The sequence below is a fragment of the Aspergillus tubingensis genome (assembly GCF_013340325.1).
Source record: "Aspergillus tubingensis WU-2223L DNA, scaffold_6, whole genome shotgun sequence".
Lineage (NCBI taxonomy): Eukaryota > Fungi > Ascomycota > Eurotiomycetes > Eurotiales > Aspergillaceae > Aspergillus > Aspergillus tubingensis.
Window position 1 is genome coordinate 1492533 of NW_023336280.1, and position 26089 is coordinate 1518621.

General features: G+C 49.9%; 13 protein-coding genes and 1 non-coding gene across 14 annotated transcripts; 5 read left to right on the plus strand and 9 right to left on the minus strand.

Annotated features, from left to right (window-relative positions):
- Positions 1 to 3: 3 nt before the first annotated feature.
- AtWU_04266 (YVTN repeat-like/quino protein amine dehydrogenase) lies at positions 4 to 1577 on the minus strand (the record flags this gene model as incomplete). Its single annotated transcript, XM_035499377.1, has 3 exons — positions 4 to 621; positions 674 to 1503; positions 1556 to 1577. 3 exons carry the CDS (start codon positions 1575 to 1577, stop codon positions 4 to 6), a joined length of 1470 nt encoding a protein of 489 aa, XP_035355270.1.
- Positions 1578 to 2224: 647 nt separating this feature from the next.
- Positions 2225 to 3903, plus strand: AtWU_04267 (tRNA-dihydrouridine synthase family protein; the record flags this gene model as incomplete). Its single annotated transcript, XM_035499378.1, has 2 exons — positions 2225 to 2392; positions 2443 to 3903. The coding sequence occupies 2 exons, from the start codon at positions 2225 to 2227 to the stop codon at positions 3901 to 3903; spliced, it is 1629 nt and encodes a 542-aa protein (XP_035355271.1).
- Positions 3904 to 4172: 269 nt separating this feature from the next.
- AtWU_04268 (CENP-X/MHF2 family protein) lies at positions 4173 to 4903 on the minus strand (the record flags this gene model as incomplete). Its single annotated transcript, XM_035499379.1, has 2 exons — positions 4173 to 4220; positions 4301 to 4903. The coding sequence occupies 2 exons, from the start codon at positions 4901 to 4903 to the stop codon at positions 4173 to 4175; spliced, it is 651 nt and encodes a 216-aa protein (XP_035355272.1).
- A 454-nt stretch (positions 4904 to 5357) lies between these two features.
- AtWU_04269 (ADP-ribose 1''-phosphate phosphatase) lies at positions 5358 to 6038 on the minus strand (the record flags this gene model as incomplete). The annotated part of the gene is made up of 3 exons (XM_035499380.1): positions 5358 to 5789; positions 5849 to 5907; positions 5957 to 6038. The coding sequence occupies 3 exons, from the start codon at positions 6036 to 6038 to the stop codon at positions 5358 to 5360; spliced, it is 573 nt and encodes a 190-aa protein (XP_035355273.1).
- A 396-nt stretch (positions 6039 to 6434) lies between these two features.
- AtWU_04270 (MIF domain protein) lies at positions 6435 to 7568 on the minus strand (the record flags this gene model as incomplete). The annotated part of the gene is made up of 2 exons (XM_035499381.1): positions 6435 to 7052; positions 7131 to 7568. 2 exons carry the CDS (start codon positions 7566 to 7568, stop codon positions 6435 to 6437), a joined length of 1056 nt encoding a protein of 351 aa, XP_035355274.1.
- Positions 7569 to 7937: 369 nt separating this feature from the next.
- On the minus strand, positions 7938 to 8450 carry AtWU_04271 (DUF504 domain-containing protein; the record flags this gene model as incomplete). The annotated part of the gene is made up of 2 exons (XM_035499382.1): positions 7938 to 8203; positions 8252 to 8450. 2 exons carry the CDS (start codon positions 8448 to 8450, stop codon positions 7938 to 7940), a joined length of 465 nt encoding a protein of 154 aa, XP_035355275.1.
- Positions 8451 to 8993: 543 nt separating this feature from the next.
- On the minus strand, positions 8994 to 9065 carry AtWU_t110. Its single transcript has one exon. It is a non-coding gene; the product is annotated as a tRNA-Glu (tRNA).
- Positions 9066 to 9428: 363 nt separating this feature from the next.
- On the plus strand, positions 9429 to 10532 carry AtWU_04272 (MIND complex subunit MTW1; the record flags this gene model as incomplete). Its single annotated transcript, XM_035499383.1, has 3 exons — positions 9429 to 9482; positions 9541 to 9867; positions 9930 to 10532. 3 exons carry the CDS (start codon positions 9429 to 9431, stop codon positions 10530 to 10532), a joined length of 984 nt encoding a protein of 327 aa, XP_035355276.1.
- Positions 10533 to 10612: 80 nt separating this feature from the next.
- AtWU_04273 (dihydroorotase) lies at positions 10613 to 11952 on the minus strand (the record flags this gene model as incomplete). Its single annotated transcript, XM_035499384.1, has 4 exons — positions 10613 to 11094; positions 11145 to 11598; positions 11710 to 11789; positions 11898 to 11952. The coding sequence occupies 4 exons, from the start codon at positions 11950 to 11952 to the stop codon at positions 10613 to 10615; spliced, it is 1071 nt and encodes a 356-aa protein (XP_035355277.1).
- Positions 11953 to 12712: 760 nt separating this feature from the next.
- AtWU_04274 (intradiol ring-cleavage dioxygenase) lies at positions 12713 to 13828 on the minus strand (the record flags this gene model as incomplete). The annotated part of the gene is made up of 1 exon (XM_035499385.1): positions 12713 to 13828. One exon carries the CDS (start codon positions 13826 to 13828, stop codon positions 12713 to 12715), a length of 1116 nt encoding a protein of 371 aa, XP_035355278.1.
- A 354-nt stretch (positions 13829 to 14182) lies between these two features.
- Positions 14183 to 14752, plus strand: AtWU_04275 (aminotransferase class-III family protein; the record flags this gene model as incomplete). The annotated part of the gene is made up of 1 exon (XM_035499386.1): positions 14183 to 14752. One exon carries the CDS (start codon positions 14183 to 14185, stop codon positions 14750 to 14752), a length of 570 nt encoding a protein of 189 aa, XP_035355279.1.
- Positions 14753 to 16223: 1471 nt separating this feature from the next.
- Positions 16224 to 17125, plus strand: AtWU_04276 (uncharacterized protein; the record flags this gene model as incomplete). Its single annotated transcript, XM_035499387.1, has 2 exons — positions 16224 to 16556; positions 16610 to 17125. 2 exons carry the CDS (start codon positions 16224 to 16226, stop codon positions 17123 to 17125), a joined length of 849 nt encoding a protein of 282 aa, XP_035355280.1.
- Positions 17126 to 17276: 151 nt separating this feature from the next.
- AtWU_04277 (short chain dehydrogenase family protein) lies at positions 17277 to 18448 on the minus strand (the record flags this gene model as incomplete). Its single annotated transcript, XM_035499388.1, has 5 exons — positions 17277 to 17528; positions 17583 to 17657; positions 17711 to 17808; positions 17861 to 18292; positions 18349 to 18448. The coding sequence occupies 5 exons, from the start codon at positions 18446 to 18448 to the stop codon at positions 17277 to 17279; spliced, it is 957 nt and encodes a 318-aa protein (XP_035355281.1).
- Positions 18449 to 18947: 499 nt separating this feature from the next.
- swc5 (putative Swr1p complex component (Swc5)) lies at positions 18948 to 20076 on the plus strand (the record flags this gene model as incomplete). The annotated part of the gene is made up of 2 exons (XM_035499389.1): positions 18948 to 19309; positions 19377 to 20076. The coding sequence occupies 2 exons, from the start codon at positions 18948 to 18950 to the stop codon at positions 20074 to 20076; spliced, it is 1062 nt and encodes a 353-aa protein (XP_035355282.1).
- Between the last annotated feature and the right edge of the window lie 6013 nt (positions 20077 to 26089).

The following is a 26089-nucleotide window of genomic DNA, read 5'->3' on the forward strand; positions in this document are numbered from 1 at the left end:
CAATCATCTACTTGTACCAGGTCCGTAGCTACTTCCCTTGACTTTACCATTTATGGTAGTGGTAACCTTGAACTGTGGCGAATCTTCGACACTCTCAAGGTGACCAAGTACAAAGTCGTCCGGGGTTCCAAACCAGAACTTCGAATCATCATCCTTATCGAAAGACAGCCATCGCACCTCGTATCGTCCGGTCTCGCTTCGCGGAACGGGGATGCGCGTAACTAACGGCTGGCTATACGGCGACCAGTACCGAACAGCAGCGTAGGCGGTGTTCGCCGTGGTTATAAGTAATTGCGTCTTGGAATGGTGCCACACGACCTGTCTAACAGTATGTTCGTGGACTAGCGCCGACAACAGGACCGGGGTGCTCTCCAAATCCCATATCCAGACAATGTTTGGTCGCGTCGGATCGACGGTGCCCAGAAGTGTCCCGCTGGCGCTAAAGGCCATGATCGACACCCCCCGGGGCGCCCCGGATGGTTCGACTGGCATACCAAACGCAGAGGAGCTTGATGCTTCGGCATATTCAAGGTCTCCGTCAGCTGCATAGCGTTCCCGCCAGACACTGGGGGAATTCTGCTCTATCTGAAAGACATGGGACAGTGTGACAGAACAGGAAAACTAGATTTATTAGCTTTGTCATACATAGAGCAGCCATCCGAAGTAATCTTACTGTTCGGGTTTTGAGAATGTCGACAGTCCCATCGACCTTACCAACGACCAGAAGCTCTGACACACCGCGTTGCCCGGTAACAGGGCTCCACTCTATCCCTCTAACGCCGAGGTCGAGCGAACTATCGATGCCCGAAGGGCCACTATACGTTCTGAAGAGCTGCCCATCAGCCGTGAAAATGAGGACTCTGGTGCCCGCACTCGCAGCATCCCACACGGCTATCCATCTCCCATCCGGACTCCATTTGAGGCCTTGGGCGTCTATTGTAGGCAACACTGCTCGGCCTATAAGCTCGTAAGATCGAAATTCGTGAATTGTCAATAGATCAACTGCATCCGGCTTCAGAAGAACAGCAAATTGCCTTGTTTTGGGCCGGTACCCGAAGCCATTGCTGTTCGAAAATTTGGGACTTTTAATGATTTGGCTTCGACCAGAGTCCAATCCGAAGACTGTGATTTTCGTATTCCAGGCATGAAAGAAAACGACCTCGTTCTCATCGCCTCCGAAGTCGACGTATGTAGCGCCAGGCTCAATGCTTTCGATTTCTGCGAGCGATTGCAACGGGTCCAATTGCCAGACCAGGATCCGTGAATCACTAGAACAAAGCACGCGTCTTCCTGGGGAACTCACTCCTGCGTAGGAGTGCGTGCTTGAAGGTAAAACAGGCTTGGATCTGGAGAACTTCAAGAACTTTGAAGCAACTTCCTTAAGCTTGACGATCTGTACCTCTTTGAAATCAGGCGATGCCGGGTCCAGATGGATGACAAGATCTTTGCCATTCAATTGCGCGGCATAGTCGCCATCCTCGGATAGAGAGATTGTGTTTGAGACTAAAATCATCATCAGTGATACAATTTGCTACCAAAACGGTTATAAACGCACCCCCTGCTCCGGTGGAGTCCATTGTTGATTTCAGCTGCAGCTAGGTTCAGTAACTGCCGTCGAGATGCAGTACAGAAATTATGGCGCGTGCATGTACTCCTGGTATCATGCGCATCCTAGACACTGTTTCTCATCACGAGCTTCCAGGGATCGGAGTCCTGGGACTGTTTTGAAGGTTTCATTATTTATCTGAACCCACTTTATTGGAAGGCGCCAAGGCTTCACATAGATTAGGTAAGCAGTACTATGAAAACACAAATTTGACAGCTGCTAATGATAGCCATGCGCATCAACAAAGTCTGCAAAGGTTGAAAGAGAGAAATATCCATTCTCAGTCTTAGCTCATGTAATATATAAACATCTGACCTCTTGTGCGACGAGAAACAGGCATATTGAGAAGACAGCTGAGTGGCGTGTGCATGTTCTTTCCCCGGATAAGATAAGAGGATCAACATTGATCCCCTCCGAAATAAATTAATTGTCGGCAAAAAAGCGCCCGCCATCCGCATCATTTGCGATTTCCAGACTCCAGATACCCTCCGCAAACCGCTACCTCGATCGCTCCTTTCGGGGACAAGAATCTCTTAGTTCGTAAAGATTCGTCTCCCTCGGTTCTCACCCCCCTGGCTGGGGCACTTCATCCCCAAGTTTCTACGCCCAAACGTGAAAATGGCGGTCCCGGAGACACAGCCCGCTCCGCAAGGAAGCGTCGCAGACCAGAATGCGCCTGTAGCTGCGGCTGCTGAACCGAGAAAGAAGCTCCTTGGAAGACAGTTCTACGAGAGTATTGGAAGCCCGAAGTACATTATTGCACCTATGGTGGACCGGTCTGAGTTTGTAGGTTCCTCTATGAACGTGATTTTCGATCACAACTAATCGTCCCGGAGGCGTGGCGCATGCTCACTAGGTCGTTCATGACACCGGAAGACCAGAAGAAGGTTCTTGCATACTCCCCCATGTACCATGCGCGCTTGTTCCGTGAGCAAGAGAATGTCCGCGTACAGCACTTCCACCCTACTCGCGCTGCCGCCGGCAAAGGCGAGGATGAGTCGCCATATCTCGACGGAAACCCTTCGTTCGATCGGCCTCTATTCGTACAATTCTGCGCCAATAATCCTGATGATTTCTTGGAAGCCGCGCGCCATGTGGCTCCATACTGCGATGCGGTTGATCTCAATCTGGGATGTCCCCAAGGCATTGCGAAGAGGGGTCACTACGGTGCTTTCCTCCAGGAAGACTGGGATCTGATTTACAGGCTGATCAACCGACTTCACAACGAACTTTCGATCCCAGTCACTGCCAAATTCCGTATCCAGGAAACGAAAGAGAAGACGCTCGAATATGCGAAGATGATCTTGTCCGCTGGTGCGAACATAATCACGGTGCACGGACGGAGAAGAGAACAGAAAGGCCACAATACCGGACTGGCTGATTGGAGCTACATTCGCTATCTCCGCGATAACCTTCCCCCAGAGACGGTCATCTTCGCGAATGGCAACAACTTGAACTATGAGGATCTGGATCGTTGTCTGGAAGAGACAGGTGCTGATGGTGTCATGAGTGCGGAAGGCAACTTGTCCGATCCATCGATCTTCAGCAAGCCCCCTCCAGTTGGCAGTGAAGGGAGGGAATACTGGCGGGGCAGGGATGGAAAGGGTGGATATCGTATCGACGCCATGCTACGGCGGTACTTGGACATCATCTACAAGTACGTGCTTGAACAGCCTGTTCCGGACAGGAAGCCGCTTTATCTTCCATCGGACGCAGTGGAAGAGGAACCTGAACAGACAACCGAAACAACCGAGGAAACCGAAGACGGCCCGCCCAAGAAGAAGCAGAAGCGCGAGAAGTCAAAGAGAGCGGCCTCTCCCAGTCTCGGTGTCATGCAGGGCCATCTCTTCCAGCTTCTCCGCCCTATGGTCTCTGTGCATACCAATGTCCGTGATGCGTTGGCAAGATCGAGACCTGGCGATATGCCAGCGTTTGAGAATGTCCTGGCTCTCGTCGAGCAGGCAATCAAGAAGGGTCTCAAGGAATACGAGCAATTCCCGGAACGCTTTGAGAAAGACCCGAACCAAGAATTGACCGGATCCAAGGCGACCATTGCCGAATACGGCAGACCTTGGTGGATCTGCCAGCCACACATCCGACCACTGCCTGAGGAGGCTGTCGAACTGGGCGCGCTTACTGTGAAGAAGAAGAACGATGGCAGCGAAAAGCCCAAGGCGGACGAGTCGTCTGAAAAGGCCACCCCTACTGCAGAGGGATCTGCCACTCCTTCGAAGACGGACGGGGCAGCTAACACGCCTGCCACGGCGACTACTCCGGACAACCTGGTGAGCGGTTGATATCACGTTTCAAGATTTGGTGTTTTTGCGGAGTAATGGGACCAGCATCTTATACCCAAGTTGGGCATAGCTACTATTCATGTTAGATATAGACGCATACAGAGCACATAGTACATAGAGCTACGTTTATGAACTTATAATTTTTAAATTCGCTCGAAAATCTCCAGGTTTAGCATCACTTACAGTACAATCACTGGTATCATAACCCATAAAAGCATAAACCCCAACCCATAAACTCCAACCTAACCCATATAGAAGAGAAAACCCATCTAAAAATCCATAACAAGCTGCGGCGCCATCTTCTCCAAATCCTCAACCTAAACCAAACATAGTCAACAAACACCGAAATCAACTAAACACACAAAACATGAGAAAGAGAGAGGGAGAAAAGACAAACCTCGAGGAACCCATCCCCAACCGAAGCCCCCTTCCCAACAGCCTCAGTCCTCTCAAACGCCGCTCTCGCCAACGCCTCCCTCACAAAAACATCCACATACTTCGCGACAACCGTATTCGCATCCTTCGCGATCTTCGTCTTCTCATTCTGGAAATGATGATGCAGTAACCTTGTCAACAACTTCGGTGGAATTACAGGATCGTTCGTGAGCACGTCATCAGAAGGCTGATCCTTGTGAATGATCTCCGCGAGAATGTAGTCCGGTTCTGGCTCTGGCTCTGGGGATGATGCGTCTGAGCGGGCGGGGGATGAAGAAGCGTTGTCGTTGTCGTTGTTGCTGTCTTCGTCGGAGTCGGCAGGGCTGGGTGATGATGGTCGGGGGCGTGCGGATTTGGATGAGGAGGCTTTGGCTGATGCTTCTTTTGGTTTTGGACCTCGTTTGCTTGCTGCTGTTGTTGTTGTCGATTTTGTTGTGGCTTTGCCTTTGGGTTTGCTGGTAGTTGATGATGATGATGCTGGGGCAGCGGCGGTAGAGGAGGTTCGGCTTGGTGGTTTGAAGGGGAGTTGTCTGCGCTTTTGCGCGGGTTTTCGCTCGGGAGGCATGGTGTGTTGGGTCTTTGTATCGAGGTTCGTTACTTTGGTGGTCAATTGATGGTAAGGTGTATTCGTCGCGGGGATTTGGTCTTCTTGCGCGGATGCGCGGGTCCGTGACGCGTGGTCAGGTGATTTGCTATCTATACAATATATGTGGGTTTATCATCGTTGTTAGTTCTCAGTCTTTTATAGAAGGTAGCTGATAGAAGACTGTACTGTTTTCACTTGAAATGAGCTGCATAGCTTGCAGGGTGGGGTTGGTTTTTTGTACCGAGCTACACTATCACTTAAGACACGATATATATGAGCGGTGGTGATTGATCTAACTCTATTGAAGTCGGAAAGAATATCGTCACTATTCAATGGAATGCACCATCCTACCTCATCCCTGTCCTAATGATCTCAGACCGCACCAAATATTATCAACCTATGCATTGACAATAATTAAACCCGATACAGGCGCTCAGTCATCAGCCGGTGTCACTACTGTAACATCAAGTCCCGACTTCTCCAATATCTCCCTCGAGCGAGCCCACGTCACACCAAACAACCCAGAGTTGAACCGACACGACCAGAGCTCAAGAAGACTACCCTCTTGGTCTTCAATGTGATCAAGTTGTTTCTTCATATCTGCAATGGCAAGCTCGGTGTTCTCCAGCACTATATTTTCAGGACTGACCATCCTTCCGAGCCCTCGTGACGTGAAAAGGCAGATTATCCAATGGCGTTTCCTGCGATTATTCTCATGATCTCTCTTCTGCGGTGGGATAATGAGAGCAGTTCCTTCTGGCAGTCGAGCTTTTCGTGTGCCATCGCTTGTTGTGATAGTATTGTATCTGGGCTTGGAAGAGAATTGTCGGCAGTAGGATCGATAAACCTCATATGCAGCAGGGTACTGTTAGGTTTTAGTCAGATTTGCATAGAACCCTAGGTGAAATACTACGAGAGACGCACATTGCTTCGGAAGACCCGTGCTATCCCCTTCCCCCAGGTGCCACGGCAGTTACATGCATCTGTTTCCATCAATTAGTTACATTCATATTCGTAGATAGAGAAACGTACGGATCAGCGCTGCTCCCTCTGGAGCATCGAACAGGCTACCTTGGATCTCTAAGAGACCCCCTGTAGAGCTGCTTGGCTCCATACGTACTGAGTGTGCTGTGTGTGTGTGTGTGTGTGAGGGAAAGAGATTGAGGTTTGATGATATGGTACACCGTTCTTTCGAGAGCGACAGGGGGACCAAGTAGCAGACAAGGATTACAAGAAAGAAGTATTAAGTCACGGGCGTTGTTCGAATTATCAGCGGTAGTAAAGAGGCCAATAGACAAAACAAAATTCAATTCAAAGAAGGTAGCTACCGTGAATACAATCGATCACCGCTGAAACTTCCGCACAGTTTGCTCATGATGGCAATAAGTGACCTGTTAAGGAAATACAAAAGGCTCGTTGGATGGCGAAAGTGAATGATAATGACAAAGAGTGTAAGTACAACATGAACAAGAGAAATGTTTTGGGGTAATGGTCACGTCAATGTAGGCTACTACCGCGTATCCCCGGACTTTCCGTTCCGTTCTGAACCTTGACGGTTAAGAAAATGACGGAAGCCCCTGGATTTTGTACCTGACTTCGACTTGACATCGCTGTCCGTAGCATCACTTGCTAGTGACTCTTTGCCCGGCGATGGCGCCTGTGTGCCACCACAAGCCCAGGAAGATGTAGTTGCAACCGAAATAGGCGCGCTCTGCGAGCTGGTGGATTTCAGCCTTCGACTCATGGTTCGTGAGACGGTTTTGAATAGACCAGAGCCATGATCTGGGGAAGAACGCTCCAAACGGGCAATTTCACCCATCATTGTCACTCCGTTGGTCGCGAAGTTCTCTTCTGGAATTGGAATATATAAGATGACTCCTCGGTTTGGAGCCACATGGAGGATTTCTTGCAGTGCTGCCTGGATCAGAATGGTGCTACGAAGGTTGGTTATCGGTGCGATGAGGTATGGTAGCGCAAAGACTTTCATCAGGTAGGCTGGTAGATTCACTCTCCCGAATTGGATGCACGCGTCTTCTTGAATGGTGGTCATCATAAGTGTTTCGGATTTCTGGAAGATGCGTGCCATATGGGACGAAATGTTCGAGGCAAGCGACTCCATTTCTTTGACCTGCACCTGGGGTCAGAACTATACAATGATCATACTCTCATTGCTGGGGATTATGAGCAGATATAGACCATCACGCACCTTGGTGTTGACCTTAATCTCTACCACCACGACCGAATCCTGGCTGATCTGGGTTCTGGGTGAGGTCAACGGACCCCTTGTGCTAAAGGCGTCTTCGAAGTACTGGCTTTTCGTTCGAGTCATCGGCTTCTCCTCAACACTCTTCCGCTCTACATGAGCTGGCTTGACATCCAGAGGTGCACCGCCAGTCAGAGCAGAAATCGGGGCCTCGTCATCATCCTTCTCTTCTAAGAACATGGATGGCCTCACAGGTGCCCTTTCTAGTTTATTCTTCTGCTTGAGTGTTGCCTCGGAGACATTAACTGATGCAAATGCTTGAAACGTCACAGGTGACTGGAGAACAGGTACTGGTGGTGAGATACTGCCGGACGACGTGTTCGACAAATCGTTACGCCGTCTTCGCAGGGAAAAGTCAATCCTGTGGCGCCTTGCGGTCATTGCGGCGTAGATGTTTATGAAGTTCGTAAAGATTGCCCGCTATTTCTTTGCTGCAGTATAAAAAGTTATGTAGGACTGACTTAGATTCCTTGCGATGGTTGTTGAGACGCTGATTAGACGGGAGATATGATACTCCTAAGAGGTAGTACTTCCTGCCATTACTGGCTCCCAACGCGGTAGATTATATCTTTGTAGATAGGCAGGTACTAGCCATCACAACCAGTAGGGCTGCCCGGTACACCCAGAAGGCAGCTACGGATCAGCCTTGCCATGCACAAGTGTCCACCGACCAGTTGCACGAGGCTCACGATAGAATAACCACATCCCAGTCATAATCGCCAGTCCGCATAATGGAACCGACAAACACACTCAAGCCAAAAACCCAAGATAGTCAAAGGCAGAGTTGCCACTATAGAATATCTTGTCGATTCTCCGTCTCCTGTCCCACACGATCTCTCCATCCGAACGACGTTTGATATAGAGGATCCGGTGTTGAGGAATAAATTCCTCGTCGGTTGTCTCCTTCTTCCACGCATTGAAACCAGACTCCAAGCGTCCTTCGAATCGATCTTCATACCCAATAACGTAATTGGTACCATCGAAGGCAGGGTCCCAGATAATACGGTTGATTATGTCTGTGATTGAATTAGCGACCCTGCCAGGGAACCAGTCTTGAAATATACCTGCTGCAGGACGAAGTCTATTCTCCACAGGCTCCGGCTTCTGTGATCCTAACGTGACAGAGTCATAACCCGTCTCGAAGGAAGTAGGCGTTGGTGTTCTTGATTGAGCATTCGGCTGGGGTGTCGAGCTACGCTCGTAGTCCTGCTCTGGGGCATCGTGAACTTTCTGCTGCGTCTCGGTCGATGGTTCTGAAGCCATGATCTCAATAGCTATCACACTCTTCGGTTCTGGTACTTTCCTGGAAATGTTTGATTGTATGCTGAGATGATTGAAGACATGTTCACAGGTTATATATTCTTGCTAAAAATTAGTGCGACATAACCAAAGGCCATCAACTGGAAGTCTACTATGTTGCTCATATTGCCAATTCCAACAATATGTGTAAGCATGATCAAAGTATGTTGCATGGAAGGCCTGATAGATCCACCGCATCGCATCAGATCACGTACTATACTGATGCCCTGGATGATCGCCGTAGTCTGAAACGGGAAAGTGAGTCGAATGAACGTGGCTTAGCGCACTCCTGGGATGGAAATATGACTCATGATCGAGTGTATACATTATGAGTGATGTTGAGTCAGACTTGGCAATTTACTATTTGACCATAGGAGGAGATTCGAGGAGAAGCAACATCGAGTAGCGTCAGGTGCAAAAATGTAAGTCAAGTGTTTCCGTAGAAAGGAAATGTAATAATAATAATAGGATGGAGTACTCGGTAATAAACAAAAAAGGAAATTTGAGCTCCGATAGGGGGAATCGAACCCCCGGCTGCCGTGTGAGAGACGGCGATGTTAGCCACTACACCATATCGGATCTTGTTGAAGAACGGAGCTAGCTTTCGCATCATAAGCCATCACCAAAAGTTTTGATCAATAAATCCACGCTAGTTGTTGGATTGACTAGCATTGAATATGGAAGAACACCCAGGCTGTAAAACGGAATGGAAAGTAAGACTGAATTCTAAGAACAATCTCTAAATGTGTGGGCGGCAGAACCCCGCGTCCTCAAGGTACACAGTCTTGGCTCCAACGGAAGTTGGGTCTCCTCACGCGGCGGACCGAAACCAACTGTTTTAACCCGCATTCGCGCGCAAACGCGTCTACCTAAGAAGTCCGAAACCTCCTTCTCCCCTCAATACGAAATCTAGATCATGAACCCTGACAGGAAGATATCAGGATGAGTGACGCGACAACTTCCCTGCTCACAGAGCATTTCAGCTATACGCCCCTAGTTCGTATGGCCCTTTGGCGACGTGCTGTTGAAAACAACCCAGGCTGACTCGGCGCAGTCTCTCATAGATGACATTATCAACTCGATCAACAACTTGATCTATCAAGCTATTTCAAGTCTTGAAACAGGTCTACTGGGCACGCCTCCGGAGCGCCTGGGTTTCTCGCATGCGAACAATGGCTCGACCATACCTGACACCGACGAAGACGGGAATGTTATCTACCCAGAAGCACAGCTGGAAATCGAAAATGGACTACATCAGCTAGAAACACTGCTCGAGGCGACAGTCGACAAAACTTTCGATAAATTTGAGCTTTTCGTGCTGCGCAATACGTTCAAGGTACCCGACGATCTGATGGGATGGATTCGGCTGAAGCACTACGAGGTATGTTGACCTATCAATCTTCCAGCTCCCCTTCTCTTCTAACCAGCCTGGCTCCTTATTAGAATCTGAACCTGGAGCCCCCCTCCGATGCCCCCACTCCAGAAACGATCTCCGCCCAGCGGAAGAAGTTACACGAAACCAAGAAGTTGAATCGGGTGCTGAAACAGGAAAGCGCACGTAATGAGGCCGTAATTGCTCAGTTACGCTCCATCCTGTCGAATGCGCAGACCGCCAAACAGGAGAATGGTGTCACACCCAACGGTCAACCAAACCTGGACTTGTCTTTCTTGATTTCTAGCCCAGCTGCACAGCAGCTACGTGTCGGTGCCGCTACCGGATCAAACACCCAACATACGCCGATCACCACGAACGCCACGTTCATATTGTCTCAGCTCCCTGCTCTACAAGCGCTTCTCAAGGAACTCCGGCCGAAATTGGCGACTCTACCACAATCCGGAGATAAAATGGATACGGAACCCAAAGCCGATGCGAGACGCGAGTACATCGAGAGCAGAGTTAGGCTGCACCTCGAAAGGGCTGGTCAGCTGGCGGTTGGTAGTGATAATACTACCGTCGTGGCTGGCCGTAAGATCGATATTGCAGAGGCACAGGCTCTTGAGGCTGTTACGGGAATGCTTACGCAAGGAGACAAGAAATCAGCCTAAAGGGCGTGAACCGAGAACACTGGGATGGTTCTTTGTTCCAAATCCATCAAGGAGATCTATTTTCACTCAGTCGACTGAACTCATGCAGACCACGACACGCTCCATGTCTGCTGGTCCCGTCTGAAGGGAACAACATCCACCTTGTCCGACTTCAAGATGTTCGGGATCTTCTCATCCTTCCTATCGATGACGATGAACTCCTTCTGCTCTTCGCCAATGCCATAGAAATTGCGACCAAACTTGCTCATGAAACCCTCAATGATCTCAGGGGTGATGTCTTCTTCCTTCAAGACGCCATTCTGGCAAGCTTGCTCGAACGCGTCGATGACAAGCTGGGTGGTGTGGGGCTGAGTGAACACACCGGCTGCGATCTTATCGCCTCCTCTCTTGGACACGGCCGGGTGAGGTGCGCTGTCGGATCCGAAGAAGAACTTGGGATTACCGGAGGCTGCTGCGCGCAAAAGGGCATCACGATCCGCGGGCGTCTTGGCAACCGGCTTGCAGAAGCAGAACGGATCTCCAGCCCAGGAGTCGATGATGATCGACAGGTGATGGGCCGTGACTAGAACAGCTGTTAGTGTACGATTATTCAGCTATGGAAAGAGTCCTCACTTGTTCCGGCAACAGTAGGGCCACACTTCTTGACAGCCTCAACCGCAGCGGCGGTGGTGCAGTGCTCGAGAATGATCCTCAGCTTGGGGAATTTCTCGTGCAGCTGGAGCAGGGTTGGCAGGAAGCGCTCTTCTGCCGTCAAAACGGTCACATCACCCTTGGATGGGACTTCACCGTGCAGGTTGAGGATCATATCCTGACGCTCCATCTCAGCGAAGACGGGGTAGAACTGAGTGTAGTCGATGACGCCCGAGGAGGAGTTAGTAGTGACACCGGCCGGGTAACTCTTGACGCCAGTGATGCCGCGTTTCTTGGCATCGATGATGGTCTCCGGGGTTATAGTCTCATGGAGATACAGAGACATAAGATAGTTCACATTGGGCTCAATGGCCTGCAGACGCTGCTTGTACTCAAGCGCGCGGTCAACGGTGGTCACGGGAGGGACCAAGTTCGGCTGGTGAAAGACATCCAAGTTACTATATTGTCCCAATTGCAATGCAGCAGTTCCACCAACCACATATAAATATGGTCAGAAGTTCAAAGCGGTATAGAGTGTTGAATTTACCATAACAAAAACGGTGTTGACACCACCCTGTCTAATAGTAGGAGTAACAAGCTCCATCATATCACCATCGCGAAGATGCACTTAACTCCACCAATCCCCATTAGCCAAGTTGAAACCTCCTAAGCGCAACTAACCCCCTCAACACCGGACACAATTGGCAGTCATTCAGTAGAAAAAATAGTACGCACCATGAAAGTCCGCGGAAGCGGGGAGCTTCACGCCCTGCAGCTTGGAGAGAGGCATTCTTTTTCCCGAACAATAGTAGAACTTTGAGTACCGAGGTATAACCAAATTAGGTCTGAAGATTCGAGGAAACAGCATGAACCAAATACTGAATCCAATCAATGATGTATAATATTCAATAAATGGGGGAAATCAAATACGTACAAGAAATTCCCATGGGCCGGTTTTTCCCCGCCAATTTTTTGTCGCGGGGGAATTTGGGATCCATGACCGCCTTGCTTGTGATTGGTTGGTGTGGGGTGTGGGCATGTGATGTCACGGGGGTGTCCGCCGGCGGTGCTTGACATCCTGGCGCTTACTACTCCTGGGTAAATAGGGAGCCTTCCATTCTACATCGCGTCGCTCCGAAAGGCTCGGGATGTGGAGGGTATTTTACAATGATACAGGCGGTTTTCAAGATTATTGTGTTCTATGAACTAACAAACAGCCGTTACACTCATCGTAACTCAGTGTTCTGATGACTGATAGCTAATACTCCCTCGCTTACCGTCAAATGATTACGGCCTTGGTCGCTGTGAAGAAACAGACTCTACATCTACTTACATTGAGTTATTTGCTTACCCTTCAGGACTACAGTTCATCCGTCTACTACAACCAATGGCAATAGTTTCGGTTTTGTGAAAATCACGCATAAGTTGTATTCAAACGAGTGCTATCATTCTTAACTTGAAGCTTTATCACGAAACACACAGTGCCTTCAATCTCTCGAGTCTCACCGCATCATCCTGTCATCTCCCGTGGCATCTATACCAGGGCTCTCTTAGAATTGGCCTCCAGTAGGCTGGCTACCACTGGGCTGACCACCACTAGGCTGGCTGCCACCAGACTGACCACCACCGGGAGTGGAAGAGTCGTCATCAACAGCAACACCACCGCTGGAGGTGTAGACGAAGCTGTAGTTAGGGTCATAGGTGGCAGACACATTGACAGCGACAGTCACCCATCCGAAGAGACCATCGTCTAAGCTGTCTCCAAGGTAGACGTAGTTCAAGACAGGGTCAGAGTCGGAGTTTTCAGTCTCGTCGGAGAAGACACGGTCTTCTGCGTTGGTGGTGAGCGTGACGGTGTTGGTGTTGTAAGGGTAAGTAGCCTCCACATCGTTGATGAGATCCTGATCCCAGAAAAGCTGACCAATATGCGCAACAGTGCCGCCAGTAATGGTGTTGTTGTCAAGCACAGTCACATCCAGGTGGGCAACCATGTGATGATGGGTGGTACGGCCGGAGTAGTGGCCCGGGAAGAGAGACTCGAAGGTGACAACACCGTCAGAGTCAGTCTTCTGGATACCACGGAGGAAGGTGGCGTTCAGGTTGGAAGTGTCATCGGTATTTCCGTTGCCGTTGGCGACAAGGCCGGAGTAGACACCGGTGGCATTGCAGTTCCAGATATCCCAGTACAGGTCGGTGATTGGCTCGCAGGTCTCAACGTTGATGAACTGGCCTTCAATCACCACGGGGACACCTGACTGGTCTTCGCGGACGTCCGACCGAATGTACTCGCCAGGGACATAGTAGGGACCAGTCTCACCCTCTGGGTTCAGAATGCAGGTACTGGTATTGGCAAAGACCTCGCTGGCGGAGGAGTCGGGTGTGACATCAGAACCGGTCACAAGATGGGACTTGTTGAGGACCGAGTCAGTATCTCGCCCAGCAAGGCGCCTCCGGTGGAGGTCCACCAAGGCCCTACGGCGAGCCTCGGCACGAGCATTAAGACCACTACGCTCGAACTTGGAAGCACAATTCTCCAAGCCACGACGCATGTTGGCTTTGAAATCCAGGAGGTCAGAGTTGGCGCGCTTCTCCTGGTGGCCGGGATGAGCAGTGGCAAGAACTGCGCATCCTACCGCGGCCAACTTGATAACGCTCTGGACATGCATTTTGAGGGAGCTTAAAGATGAAGTCCAAAAGATTTGGACAAGAAACAGGCGATATTTGCAGGGGGTCGAAGTTAGAGAGGCCTTGAAGAGACTGTTTTCTGCTGGATGTCTCCCTCAGATGCCTCCCGGATGAAGGGTCTTTATATGCTGCTCCCTCCATCATGAGAGTCGATATCAAAGTGCGCGTTACCGATGTACTGTGCAGTCTATACCCATCTGGGCGCGGACGAATTTGCCATTGCGCGGAGTATGTTCCCTTGCCGAAGCGATACCAAACTCCTAAGACAAGTAACTGTCGTCAGCAGTGGGTAGAATCAATGACGAGCGTGTACTGATCCCTGCTTGCTCTATCCAATGTTGCCGGCCAAAAATGAGCGAAAGCGTGCTCAAGTGATGAATCTACTTGCCAGGAAGGAAGATGACGAATCCCTCCCACCGGCCAAGACCATCGGCCGCGGGGACGCTGCGATGAAGCTCGCCCGCCAAGACCGCCTAATGATGTCCCTCAAGAGTCCAACACCCCAGACGCCGCGTGTCATTACTATCCAGAAGGCACTGATTGGCTTGGCTTTGAGGAAAACTGCGATGATCTGCACATCAGGGCTTAATATTCATCCGGTATCAATCAGCACAAATGTGATTCGCGACAAGTTGGTGGCTTTAGCTCGTGGTCCTGGCGCAGGTGTACTGAGTACCTACGGAGCAATACCCGTAGGCTTGGCGAAGCCAAGGCCTGTTTACAGCCCTAGGTCCAGACTGACTGTGAGTCGCGCTGTCTGGCAGGAATTTCGGGCCCCGAGGACCCCATGGTCCCGCTGCAATTATCCCGTTGCCCACTCTCAGAGAAGTGTGCGTGTTTCAATTATATGGTGGCTTGTGGGGACCCCAGATGAGTTTTCCACGGAGACCGGAAGTTTACTTTGAAATCGCTTGTTCTCGGATGATCGGCTTCACTTCGCCGTAGGCTGAAAACTAAGAAGAGACATGTGCTGGCTGAATATGCCGAAGGGAAGATTGCAGTGCTGATCGCTCGCCTAGCCAAGAGCTGCGCGATCAATATCCGCCTTGGAACAGTCGTAGACGTTATTTTAGGGGGTGGGACATGAAGTCCATGGCCCATTCATAGTCTGTATACAGGTCCCGTGCCACTTCTTCATCGCGCTACTTTTGGGTGATGATCGACACCTGTATAACGTATACACGTCTCTGAGGTGGATGGCGTCTGTCTCATTGTCCATACCACTGTGGATGCTCTCTAGTGATGGGAAATTTACAAGCTGCATACCCAAGAAAGCTGGACAAACAGACGGTGCGGAGAATGTCCCATTAGGGCAATTTTCAGAGCGGAGTCTAGACCTCCAACAGGCCAACAGGATGTGGAGAATATGCAGAGAAATCTCCGCGCATGAGCAAAATGATGTGATTGAGCCTGATATATGGTCGAGTCTGGGGATTGAGATGCGTGCACTCTGAGAGATCGAGGCATAACAGTAGCCCAGCAAGGCATGCGCTTTCAGAGAGAATAAGTTGCCCCATCGGGCCTGTCTGGCATTGGTGGAATCATCAAAGCCACAGGATGCAGTGATGCTAACCGATCATGTGAAAGCTGCAGTCCTTTGGCCTGGATTAATCTTATGCTCAACCCTCCCATACTAGAAGGGGCGCAGGCCCCAACTTTCAACTCAACCTCGAGGATGGAACGAGTGGTGCAGGAATGTACCATCGATAGGACCGGGCAGCTATCATGCCCATCAGCCGATGTCTCCTTTTGATCCATGATGTTCGACACAAATGAGTGGCGTTTCAAACCGGGCTTATTCACACCAATAGAACAGGAAGCGACGGACGTGTTACACAGAAGCCGAGTGCCTTTGTCCAAGACCAAGTCATCCATTCGCGCTGCTTGATGCACCGACCTCTTCTAAGCGCCGAAGGAGGCAAGGCTGCATCAAGTCAGTTTGAAGGATTCCTGCGTCTTCGCGCTCATGCAGGAGACAGCAAATAGGCGCGGCGCATTTCCCATGGGCGGCTATTAGGCTTTCATGGCTGAAGGGCTCTCGTGAAGATGTTTCACCTCTTCGCGCTTTGTGTGAGACCATTCTTATTTTTGGCAGCTGAAGAATGCTGCAGAAGTTAAGATGGGCTATTCATTGCTTGCATAAGTAGTTGATGCCTGCAGGTTTTCTCGTCAGGGTCTTTTTTATCTTGTCTGTACACTACCTTCCTTACCGTCTATAGCTTCAATCCATACCCTTCCTTCTGCCATTAATACCCTTCTTTCTTTCATTCAATCTCCTATTCAGCCTTCTGGCAAGGCTCCTCTTCTCTACACTTCTCTATTCCCCATCACTCACCCACCCCATAAAAAAAACATTAGAAAAAGAAAAGATACACCATGGACCGCAGCATCTCCACCGAATCCACCATAACCACCACCATAACCTCAACCGCCTCCATCGAAGAAGAATCCAAATTCCTCACCCGCACCCAACACCTCCGACACACGCGCCTAGCCCTCGCCATCCTCACCTTCCTAATCACCATTCCAACGATCGCCTGCGAAGCCATCGCCCTCCACCACTACCGCCAAACCTCCCCATACGCACAAGTGTGGCTCGATCTCTGGCCCTTGAACCTAGATCTCAGACCCACCATTGCCCTACTCGCCTGCGGCTGCGTGATAGCATTCCAGAACTTGCTTTACATCGTTACAGCCGTTGTTCCCTCCGTGAGTTCCCATACACCAACATCCATATCCAAGTGATACTGATAATGAACCAGCCCCGCCCCCACATCCGCCTCCTCAACCTCCTCGCCGCAGCAACCGCCCTCTCGGGCTTCATCGCCGCGCTCGTGGGCCTCATATTCGTGATTTACCAGCCCGGAGCGAAGCATCCGAGCGGGTTCAGTGAGATGGAGACGCTGCATTCGTGGACGTGTAAGTGGGGGGTTGTGAGGGATGGATATGATTCTGTGAGTGGGAATAGCACTATTAGTGCTAGTACGAGCGGTAGTTATAATGCTACCGGGGGTGATGTTACAGCGCCGGTGCATTTCAAGCGGGATTGTGATGTCACAAGCGCTGGATTTGTCTTGCTTTGTGTGTTGCTGGGGTTGGAGGTTGTTATGGGGGTGGTGGTTGGTGTAGGGGTTTGGGTTGAAAGGAAGGTTGGCGGGTTGAGGGGGAGGTTTGGTGGAGGGTTGGAGGGTATTGGGGGTGGAATGGGGGCAGGGGGAGGGATGAAGGGGGAGAGTAAGGTTTCTGTGGGGGGTGTGGAGAAGTATCCTGGGACTTGAATGAGGTGAGGTGATTGGGTGGGCTGGTTTGGGTTGGTTGGATTGGGTGTGATGTTGGTGTTGGTGGATGTGTTGTGAGAGTAATAGGTAAATTGATATAGTCATGATAGGGTATTCACTAGATTCCTGAATGTAATGTAAGGCTGGGGCGTTACAGCTTCGCTTCTCCCTTCCCTTTGCTACTGTCCATCCTCACTCCCTCGTCGTCCTGCTCCGCGACTTCTAGCACGGGCATCTCCTTCGGCATCATGCGTCTTGGATTGCTTCCGGGGATGACGGAGTACTTGGAGAAGTCGGTCACCCCGCAGTAATCACGCAAGAAGTCCTCATCGAGGGCTAGAAGTCCGTTCACGACGTGTGCTGGTGTGTTCAAGATCCCGAGGATTGCGTCGGAGAAGATCGTCTATGTTATATTAGTGTGTGTCACAATGGAACGTGTATGCTGATAGGAACCTACCGGCTTCCTCAAATCAGCCTTTCGCGAATCGCCATTGTTTGCAGGATTCATCTCCGTTGCTGCGCTTTCAACAGCCTATTCATTTAACCGTTAGCCAGCCACAGCTCAAAGCAGGATAGTCAACATACCGCAGCAGGCCAAATACTAGTAATAGCCATATCCGACTTGCCCTCTCTCACCCAATCCATAGCCAAGCCACGAGTGAGTACACTCATCCCGACCTTGCCTGTGTATTGTTAGCACTACCCAGAACCCTATTCCCCGACCCACAAACTCACCCATAGCATAAGCCGTCTTTCCCCTGAAAAACCTCGAATAAATCGGCGGCGAGACCACCACAATTCTCCCCTTCCACCCGTTCTTCTCAAATACCGGCAACGCCGCCATGATTGTCGCATACAGACCCTCCGGATTAACCCGCTGCATCAGCTGGAACCTCTTGAGAGGCGTATTGGCAACAGACGACCACCATATCGCACCAGAATTGTAGACCAGGACATCCAGCCGACCACCGCTAATCCGTACAGTCTCGTTTACCAGGTTATCGATCTGGCTGGGATCGCGCACATCGACTTGGACGGGGTGGGCGGTGCCGCCAGCGAGGGTGATTTCGCGGGCGACGGTGTGGATGGTGGAGGCGGGGGAGTTAGGGTCTGGTGGGAAGGGTGCTGTGGGATCTGGCGAGGTGGCAGATTTGGCGGCTATGATTACTGTACGAAGTGTTCTTTGTTAGCGATGATACATGATTAGAATGTGTCTGGCATACCGGTGTATCCGTTCTTCGCAAGGTCGATAGCAATCTGGCGGCCAATGCCTCGAGAGGCGCCCACGACTAGGGCGACGGGGTTGGGAGACCGAGTAGTCATGATGGCAGCCAATTGAATAAACCAAGCTTTGTGTATAAAAAATAGCTAGATAATATTCAAAGGCACCTCGAGACGCCGTAGGTTGATATAGAGGTCCAGGTTCGGTCATCCTCGGTAGATGGAATGATTAGTAGTCATTTGGCCGAGCGCGCGGCTCGGCCCGTTGACAGAGGGTTTAGTATGGAGATGAGGGGTTCATGGGACAGCTTTATGCCCTGCCGTTTATTGGAGGCATGAGTGATTCTGACACAATGTGTAAGTAAGTTTTGTTGTTGAATTGCTGGAAGGTGTTGTAGAAGGGCATCCACAGTTTCTCCTTATCGCAGCAACCTCGGCGTTATCACTGCATCTCCATCGGCGCATCCTGGCTCCGATTGGCTGTATTCATTACATAATCAACTATCGTATCCTCCACCGCCCTGGCAGAATCTCGCGTCTTTCGCAGCGTTTCACTTTTCCACTTCAGCAACAGACATATACATCACAGTTATCTATCAGAATGCCACCAGACATGGGTTCTCCCGCCGCCGATCTTGATCTGGATGACGAGCAGTATGACTCCGCCGAAGACGAGGACTTCCAGCTCGACGCAGCCCAAGATGACGCCGACTCGGGCATGTCCGATTCCGACGAAGAGGAGGCTGTCGACGAGACAGCGCCCAAGCGACGAAAGAAGGATACTAAGGATGCTCAAACAGCCGGCGATGATGACGAACTGGCGTCTGGGGATGAGGCGATGATTCAGAAGGCGAAGAATAAGAAGAGGAAGAAGGGAGATGAGGACGTGGATGTGGATCTTGATGATGACGAGGAAGGGGGAACAGGAGGTTTCGTGCGGACGCGCGCGATGAAGATGCGAATGTACGTGGTGTCTATTTGTCTGACAGTCTACTAGATCTGGGATTATACTGACACGATACTGCTACAGTGGAGAAGAGCGCAAACCGCTCGCGAAGATCGACGGCGCTACGGTTGATGTGGATGCGTTATGGGCGAAGATGAACGCTCCAGACTCGGGAGTAGATGCGTCAGCACAGGATGAGAGCAAAGATGCTACGCCTGCGGCTGGACAGAACGACGGAGAAGCGGCAGGAGGTGACGATGCTACTCCTTCGGCACAGGAACCCCAGACGAACTATACCGAAGAAATGGTGAAGATCAAGCGCACGTACAAGTTTGCCGGAGAGATGATTACGGAAGAGAAAATTGTGCCGAAGGATTCAGCGGAGGCTAAGCTATTCCTGGCGGGCGAGAAGGACGCGGAGACCGTAACTGCTGCAGATGTCGACCACGCCGCGAACGCCAAAGACGCCCTCAAACTGCGCAGACCCCTTCGACGACCCTCCCGCTTCGACCCGAATCCGACCGGCACGATCAAGAAGAGCTGGGAGAAACAGCCCGTTACGGAGGCGACGGCTGGGCAGGAGAACGCCCGGGGACCGAAGATCAACACGGTCGAGAAATCGCGTCTGGACTGGGCTGCATACGTGGACCAGGCTGGAATCAAGGACGAGCTCAACGTGCACAGCAAAGCGAAGGAGGGGTTCCTGGGTCGCATGGATTTCTTGGACCGTGTGGGGGCCAAGATGGACGAGGAGAGAAGAAATGCTCGTCTGAAGGGGCTTTGAACGGCTTCGGTTTCCGTTTGCTCTTTTCCTTTGGCTTCTTGACTTGCCTCGCGGTCCTGGCCAACTCCTTGTCCGAATCTCTCCCATGCAGGTGCGGACTAATGCCAGAACCTTCAGCATCGGATCCACTGTTTCAGGCCACGACTTTTTCAAATGGGCACGTATTCCAGTCTGCAGGTCTGGCTGGCTACATGCCGCAATCCGCACGGAAGACCGATGCGGTGTATATTAGCTATCATCCATAGCTGGAGGTAGTGCCGGACACGTGCCCACGGCTCGATCCACCGGGCTCAAATCATCTCCGCACTGGGCGGTTCGCTTACGTGCGGAGATGCTGCTGGTTGGATGGGCGTATATTGCCTATGCATCGCACTAGCATGACTGGCGTAAGTGCCAGCCAGGGCGATGTTACGACTTATGACATGTGAATTTGGAGATGTACGATATTGTTAGGATGGTAATCTTTCTTAATCCAATAGACTGATATTGGTTGCGCACGCTGTATAGCTAGCTACATAGTATTTAATTGGTCCCTTCATCTAATAAAAGGAGTAAGGGAGAAAATGAAACAGCCCAAAAGAAAGTTCCTCCATTGGAGCCTCGAATAGTCATTTGAAGCTCCTCAAATCGATACTCTGCTAATATCCTTCGGAACTTGGTAGTTTCCTGCGTACCCAGCTGTACCCGAGGAGAATGTATGATCTTAACAATCCCCCATAATCCGAGTATCTACGGTATCAGTGAGATTTTGTCAGCGCCATGCAAGCATTTCGAAAACTCATCCCACTCCGCAGAATCCCCTACTTGTACTTCTACCAGCCCCGGTTAGTACGGCACTGATGTACACTTCTTCTCTGGGGAAGTAAGTCCACACTATGCCCCTTTACCTTCTAGAATAAGACCTGGTCTCGCAGACATTTCAGCATGAGTTGCAATAGTAGTGAGACTTTCACCTCGATCTGGTATGCCCCATGCCTATTTCATCTCAGTGAAGTGACAGTGGTATCTTTAGCAACTTCTGAAACGGCTTGAAGTTCGATAGTCGTATCATCAGCACCGCTGATAACTACACCAGCATCCTTCTTGTCCATACAGCTTTCTGTCTGGAACTTTCATAGTCACTTTGGCACATATCAACTTTTGACTTCGCTCAATGCTCGGATAAATGCTGCAGTTAGCTGCAGATGTGAAGTGTCGTAACGGCTCAGGGACCGTGTATAGCTGGTTGCAGTGGGTACAGCCATGAAGGAGGCGGACATCTTCTGAGTGAGGAGATGCTGGAATATCATGTCGTGCATAGGTTCCTAGTCAAAGTCCCGGAAAGATTTCTGATGATATCTTTAGTAATGGAATCGAACTTTTAGGCTTAGAAGAAGCTGTTTCTTCTTGATCTGTAGATGCCTTCTGCCGAAAGACGGATTTTGAAGACTAGTATGTGTCAGTCCAAGGCTAGATTGAGATGTGCAGATAACTGCCACATATCCATTTCTTTTCTAGATTCATCATTTTTGTAGCTTGTTTCTGCTTACCAACACCTTTCCCAGCTCGCCACAGTCGATTTAAAATTTTGGGCATACTTGGAATTATACCAATCGGATACAGCGGATAGCCCATGTCTTTTTCCCAGTGCGTTATAGGTTGTGAGAACCACGGAGTATCGGCTGTCACTTTCCGGAGTAAACATTGGGTGGTCTTTAGTTAGGCGATCATGGATATACAGAGAATTGCTTCTCTGGAGCCGATTATCGCCATAATAGATGCACATAAATCTGAGGGACTTCCTCATATCGTCGCAGAGGTATCGATGACTTAAGGATACCTTTGATCAGCCTGCAATGGACATGTAGTCCACGTAGGTTTAAGCTCATCAAAACATATTCAGAATATCTGAACAACAAGCATATTTATAAGAGGAGTGATGGCTTATATCTTCCCGCAATGTGATAGGAAACAGAATGTCTGCTGTACGATCCAGGCTTCCTTATCAGTTGGTTTTGTCCATGACTTTCATAAGCCTCTCCAGGCCAACCCCAAGAAACTGCGCATTGTCATTAGTTGCGAGAAGAGACACAAATAGCAGATCACCTCTCTGTCATTCTCTTCAGTAACTCTCACCAAGTTCGTCGCTGATAGGAAGGTTAATCCTTCAATCTTCTCAGATCCATCCATGGGGTGAAAGGAGAGAAGAGAAGTTTGATCCCGTGTTTGAACCTGCAGCGCTACTCTGCTCAGTATAGCGATGATTGACCGTATGGAAGTCGCGTGGTCTCTGTATGCGAACATAACTGGCAATGAACTTTCCCACCAGAGCATATTAAAGATAATGCCTAGTTGCCATATCGCGCTCAAAATGACAAAGTTCCAAAAGCTGTCGGGAGGCGGCGGCAGCGCTTTGGTTCGGCAATGTTATCGCCAGCTCTCATTTGACAAGTACGGCCAGTCAGAACAAGCAAAGAAGAAGAGACGTACCAGATAGACAATCACAGCGACAATGGGAAACTGTGAGAGGATGACCAGCTTCTCTGGTGCTTTGGTAAGTATCTCCTTCAGTCCTGAGACTGCTAATAAGCATCCAAAGATATTATCAGCGTGTCGAACCTTCCAGAAACATATTGATATTATTAGCCCACTGGCTATCTTCTGGAGGAGGGATGATTCCTTCATCCTTTATACATGGCGCAGTTGTGGTGATATTCTCAAAAACAATATTATTCTGCTTTGTATATCAGATGAGACCAGGAAATGCAGCACAGACACGAACTGCACGAGTCATACTCGCGAGTTTGGCTTTTAATACTGCTTTGCTCCTGACTTCCAAGGCATCCTTCTTGAACAGCTGCATGCGCTCCTTCCGGAGCTCTCCCAGTAACTGGTAATCTGGCTCTTCGAGCGGGCTGTCGACGCCCTTGATATGCTTCAATGGGAGTTTCAGGCATGGTTGCCCGAACCACATTCGCGGTGCATTTAAGGAAGTTGGTTGCTTGGAAGAAGTCACAGAGCCTGTCCAAAGGCAAATAAAAAATATCTACCTAGATTTTATAGAAGCCGTCTTAGACTGCTTCCTGAGCTCTCCAAGGTACTCATGGTTTAGGTATACTGTGGCCGGGTTAATAGTCCACTCCAGTATCTCTGTGAGCTCCATGAATAATTGAATATTAGAGAAGGGGCAGGGAATAGCAGAAAGAAACCAATGTACGGGTTACAGCATGCCTTCAACTTGTCGAGAATACAGACAATGGGGCTGCTGTCACTAAAGGAAAGGTAGCACTCGTCGCAGAATGTCCGCGCGATGGGCATAATATGGATGGTGATTCTCTGTAGCTGACCTTTCAGCCTGGTCTTGGACAAACTATGCCGCAGATGGACCTCGCAAATTTCGAATATCAGTGGGCTGGCGAGTATGATCAGCAGCTCCAGCTGCAGGTCACGCGTAATCATCTCTCACTCCTTCTTGTCAGCTAGGGTGATTTTGCCAGACTGCCAGGCAATACTTAGCTCAATCCAGGTCTTTAGAAGAAGATGTTTAGGCAGGATAAAGGCTTCATGATGATTTCCATCCTTCCGCTTGTCAAACTTCTGAATATTCATACTCTTGAAGATAGACCTGTGACACACAACAAATTCCATTTCTTTAATCAGAGCATAAATGGGATCCATGAACCTTTCCCATTTACTTACCCAATTACTAAGGAGTGCCTTATCAACAAAGATATAGATCATGCATGGATAGAGTTTTGCAAGCATGTGGTTGGGAGCAGTGGGGCGACAAAACCGCCTCTTTGATGAGTGGTCGTCTCTTTATAGAGTAACCAGGTGGCCTCGTACAATTGGTACAGGTAGAGAGCTCGGTCTTTCTGGATTCCTGCAATGAAGATTTTGCACTGCGGGTTCAGAATTATCGCATTAAAGGCCATCATTAAAGTAGTTTATGCTATCTGATGATTAGCCAGGGGCATATAGATAAACCAGGTAGTTGACAGGTATACCTGCTCCGAGAGTTTGTTCCACCCCCATCATTCAGTGATACTTTCGTCTGGTGATTCTCCCTGGTTCGGCCGTAGAAGCCTTTTACGCTGTCTTGCCCTCCAGTGCGGTGCGAACGCAGGACAGGCAGGCTCGCTTCAAAATTAATAAAACCGAGCCAAGATGATCCGAGTATAAGTTTTCGCAGGCGTCCCATATGCCAATGGGCGTGATTCGCCTTCTCCTTGTCGATATAAAGTAATCTTCGACTCAGCATTATGCAACACGGGGCCCTAGACAATCTGTATCTGGTTCCATGATAGAACCAATGGGTGTGTCACGAGTACAATTTCTATGCTCTTTCTCGTGCCGGGGCAGGGGAGCTTTTATCAAAAAGGACTCGATATCTTTAAGATATGTGAATCTGACGACCTTTGCCAGTCTCGAGCGGTTTTTGCTTCTTCGAGGGAAGCAACATATATGGCGAGACGTATTTGTATGACATGCACTTGGTGGTACATGCTTGTTCAGAGATCTCAGAGGGCCATGACATCTGATTTGCAATCGTCAAAGCCTCGATATGTTGGGGCAGTATAAGGTTGTCATAGCAAGTGTCGCTGAATCGGGCAGATTGTACGTCAAGGACATGCCTAGGTAGTATTTCCCTTGTCTTGTGAATTAGTAACAAGAATATCATACCCAGCCGCGGATTCCTTTTTTTGTCCGCTGCGTTTCCCGCCACGACCAGCATTCTTAGAAGCCGGACCCAATATTTCAACCCTATTGAAAGCTGGTGAGGGTCTCGCGGCGAACCAGACCAAGGTCGTTCTATACACATATAGTCAGCACAAGGCAATATATTGGGAGAGAAAATACTTACGCAACGCTTTTGTCACCAATGTGTACTTTCCCACGAACTGGTCTGTGTTGCTTTGACCAGCCATGCTTTTGTGACCAGTCATCTACCGCCTCAGCCATAAGTATGCAGTTTCCAGGTGGGTAGAGTGTTGATATTGACGAACGGTGATGGCTTTTTGCCCTGAAAAAAGGATATATATATCGGTGTAATCAAGACGATGATAACATCAGCCTCCGACCCCTGCGACGCATCCACGGTTTGAATCCTAGGGCGGGGCCGAAGCTCAGAGAACCTCTAGTCCCAAAGCCGGTTCACCAGGGCGACTTGGGCTCTGTAGGGGGACATAATGAGAATGCTCCCGGTACGTCTGTTCAGAAGCTGTTGGGCCAGGCAGATCCCAAGCTCGGCTTCCTGCTCGTGGTACAGGGATCCCGAGGGATCCTTGCGCGTATCCCCTTCACTATGGGGGAGATGGAGGAAATGGGAGAGCCCGCACAGAGTCCATGTCTTATTCCCCAGGCGGACTGTCAACGGATTCGCCGAGGTGATTTGCCTGTCTCTACTCGGCTGACTCCGGAAGGTATCAACCTTGCCCACGTAGTAGGCCACCGAGGTCGCAGATGTTCAAGGGCCTGCGGTTTCCTAGAGGTTAAGGACATTAATCCGATACCTCCCGCGAGCTAGGATTAACAAACGAGAAGTTTCTCCCTGGCAAAGAGAAATCATAGGCGTCACGTCATGGCATGTAAATTGTCGCAGAGGGCCACAGAATTGAACTGGCGAAAAAAAGGGTTGATTCAAAATCCAGCGAAAACCCACTTGTCTGAACATCAGGATAGTAGATAATAAGACGACAGCAGACAGCATTTATCGCAAAACACGCCGTCTCTAGTGGAATCCCTAGTTTCTCATAATTCTGAACATCCGTCCTATATCCCCCTGTGAGCCGGGGTCCCAATCACAAAGCCTGATATGACGCTGCTCGGCTGAGATTGGTGTTTTGTACGAAGTATATGAGCTGGTTCGTATTGCTCCAACAAATGACCCTTGATCTCTGAAACTGCTATCCCGCTTTCCAGCCAGTGTTGAGTTTGCAGCTATTCGGATGAAAATAATGCCAAACTGGGTCTTACGCAAGCCACCTCAAAGGTCTTCAATGGTATACTTCATCGCAAGCTGGACCATATCGCT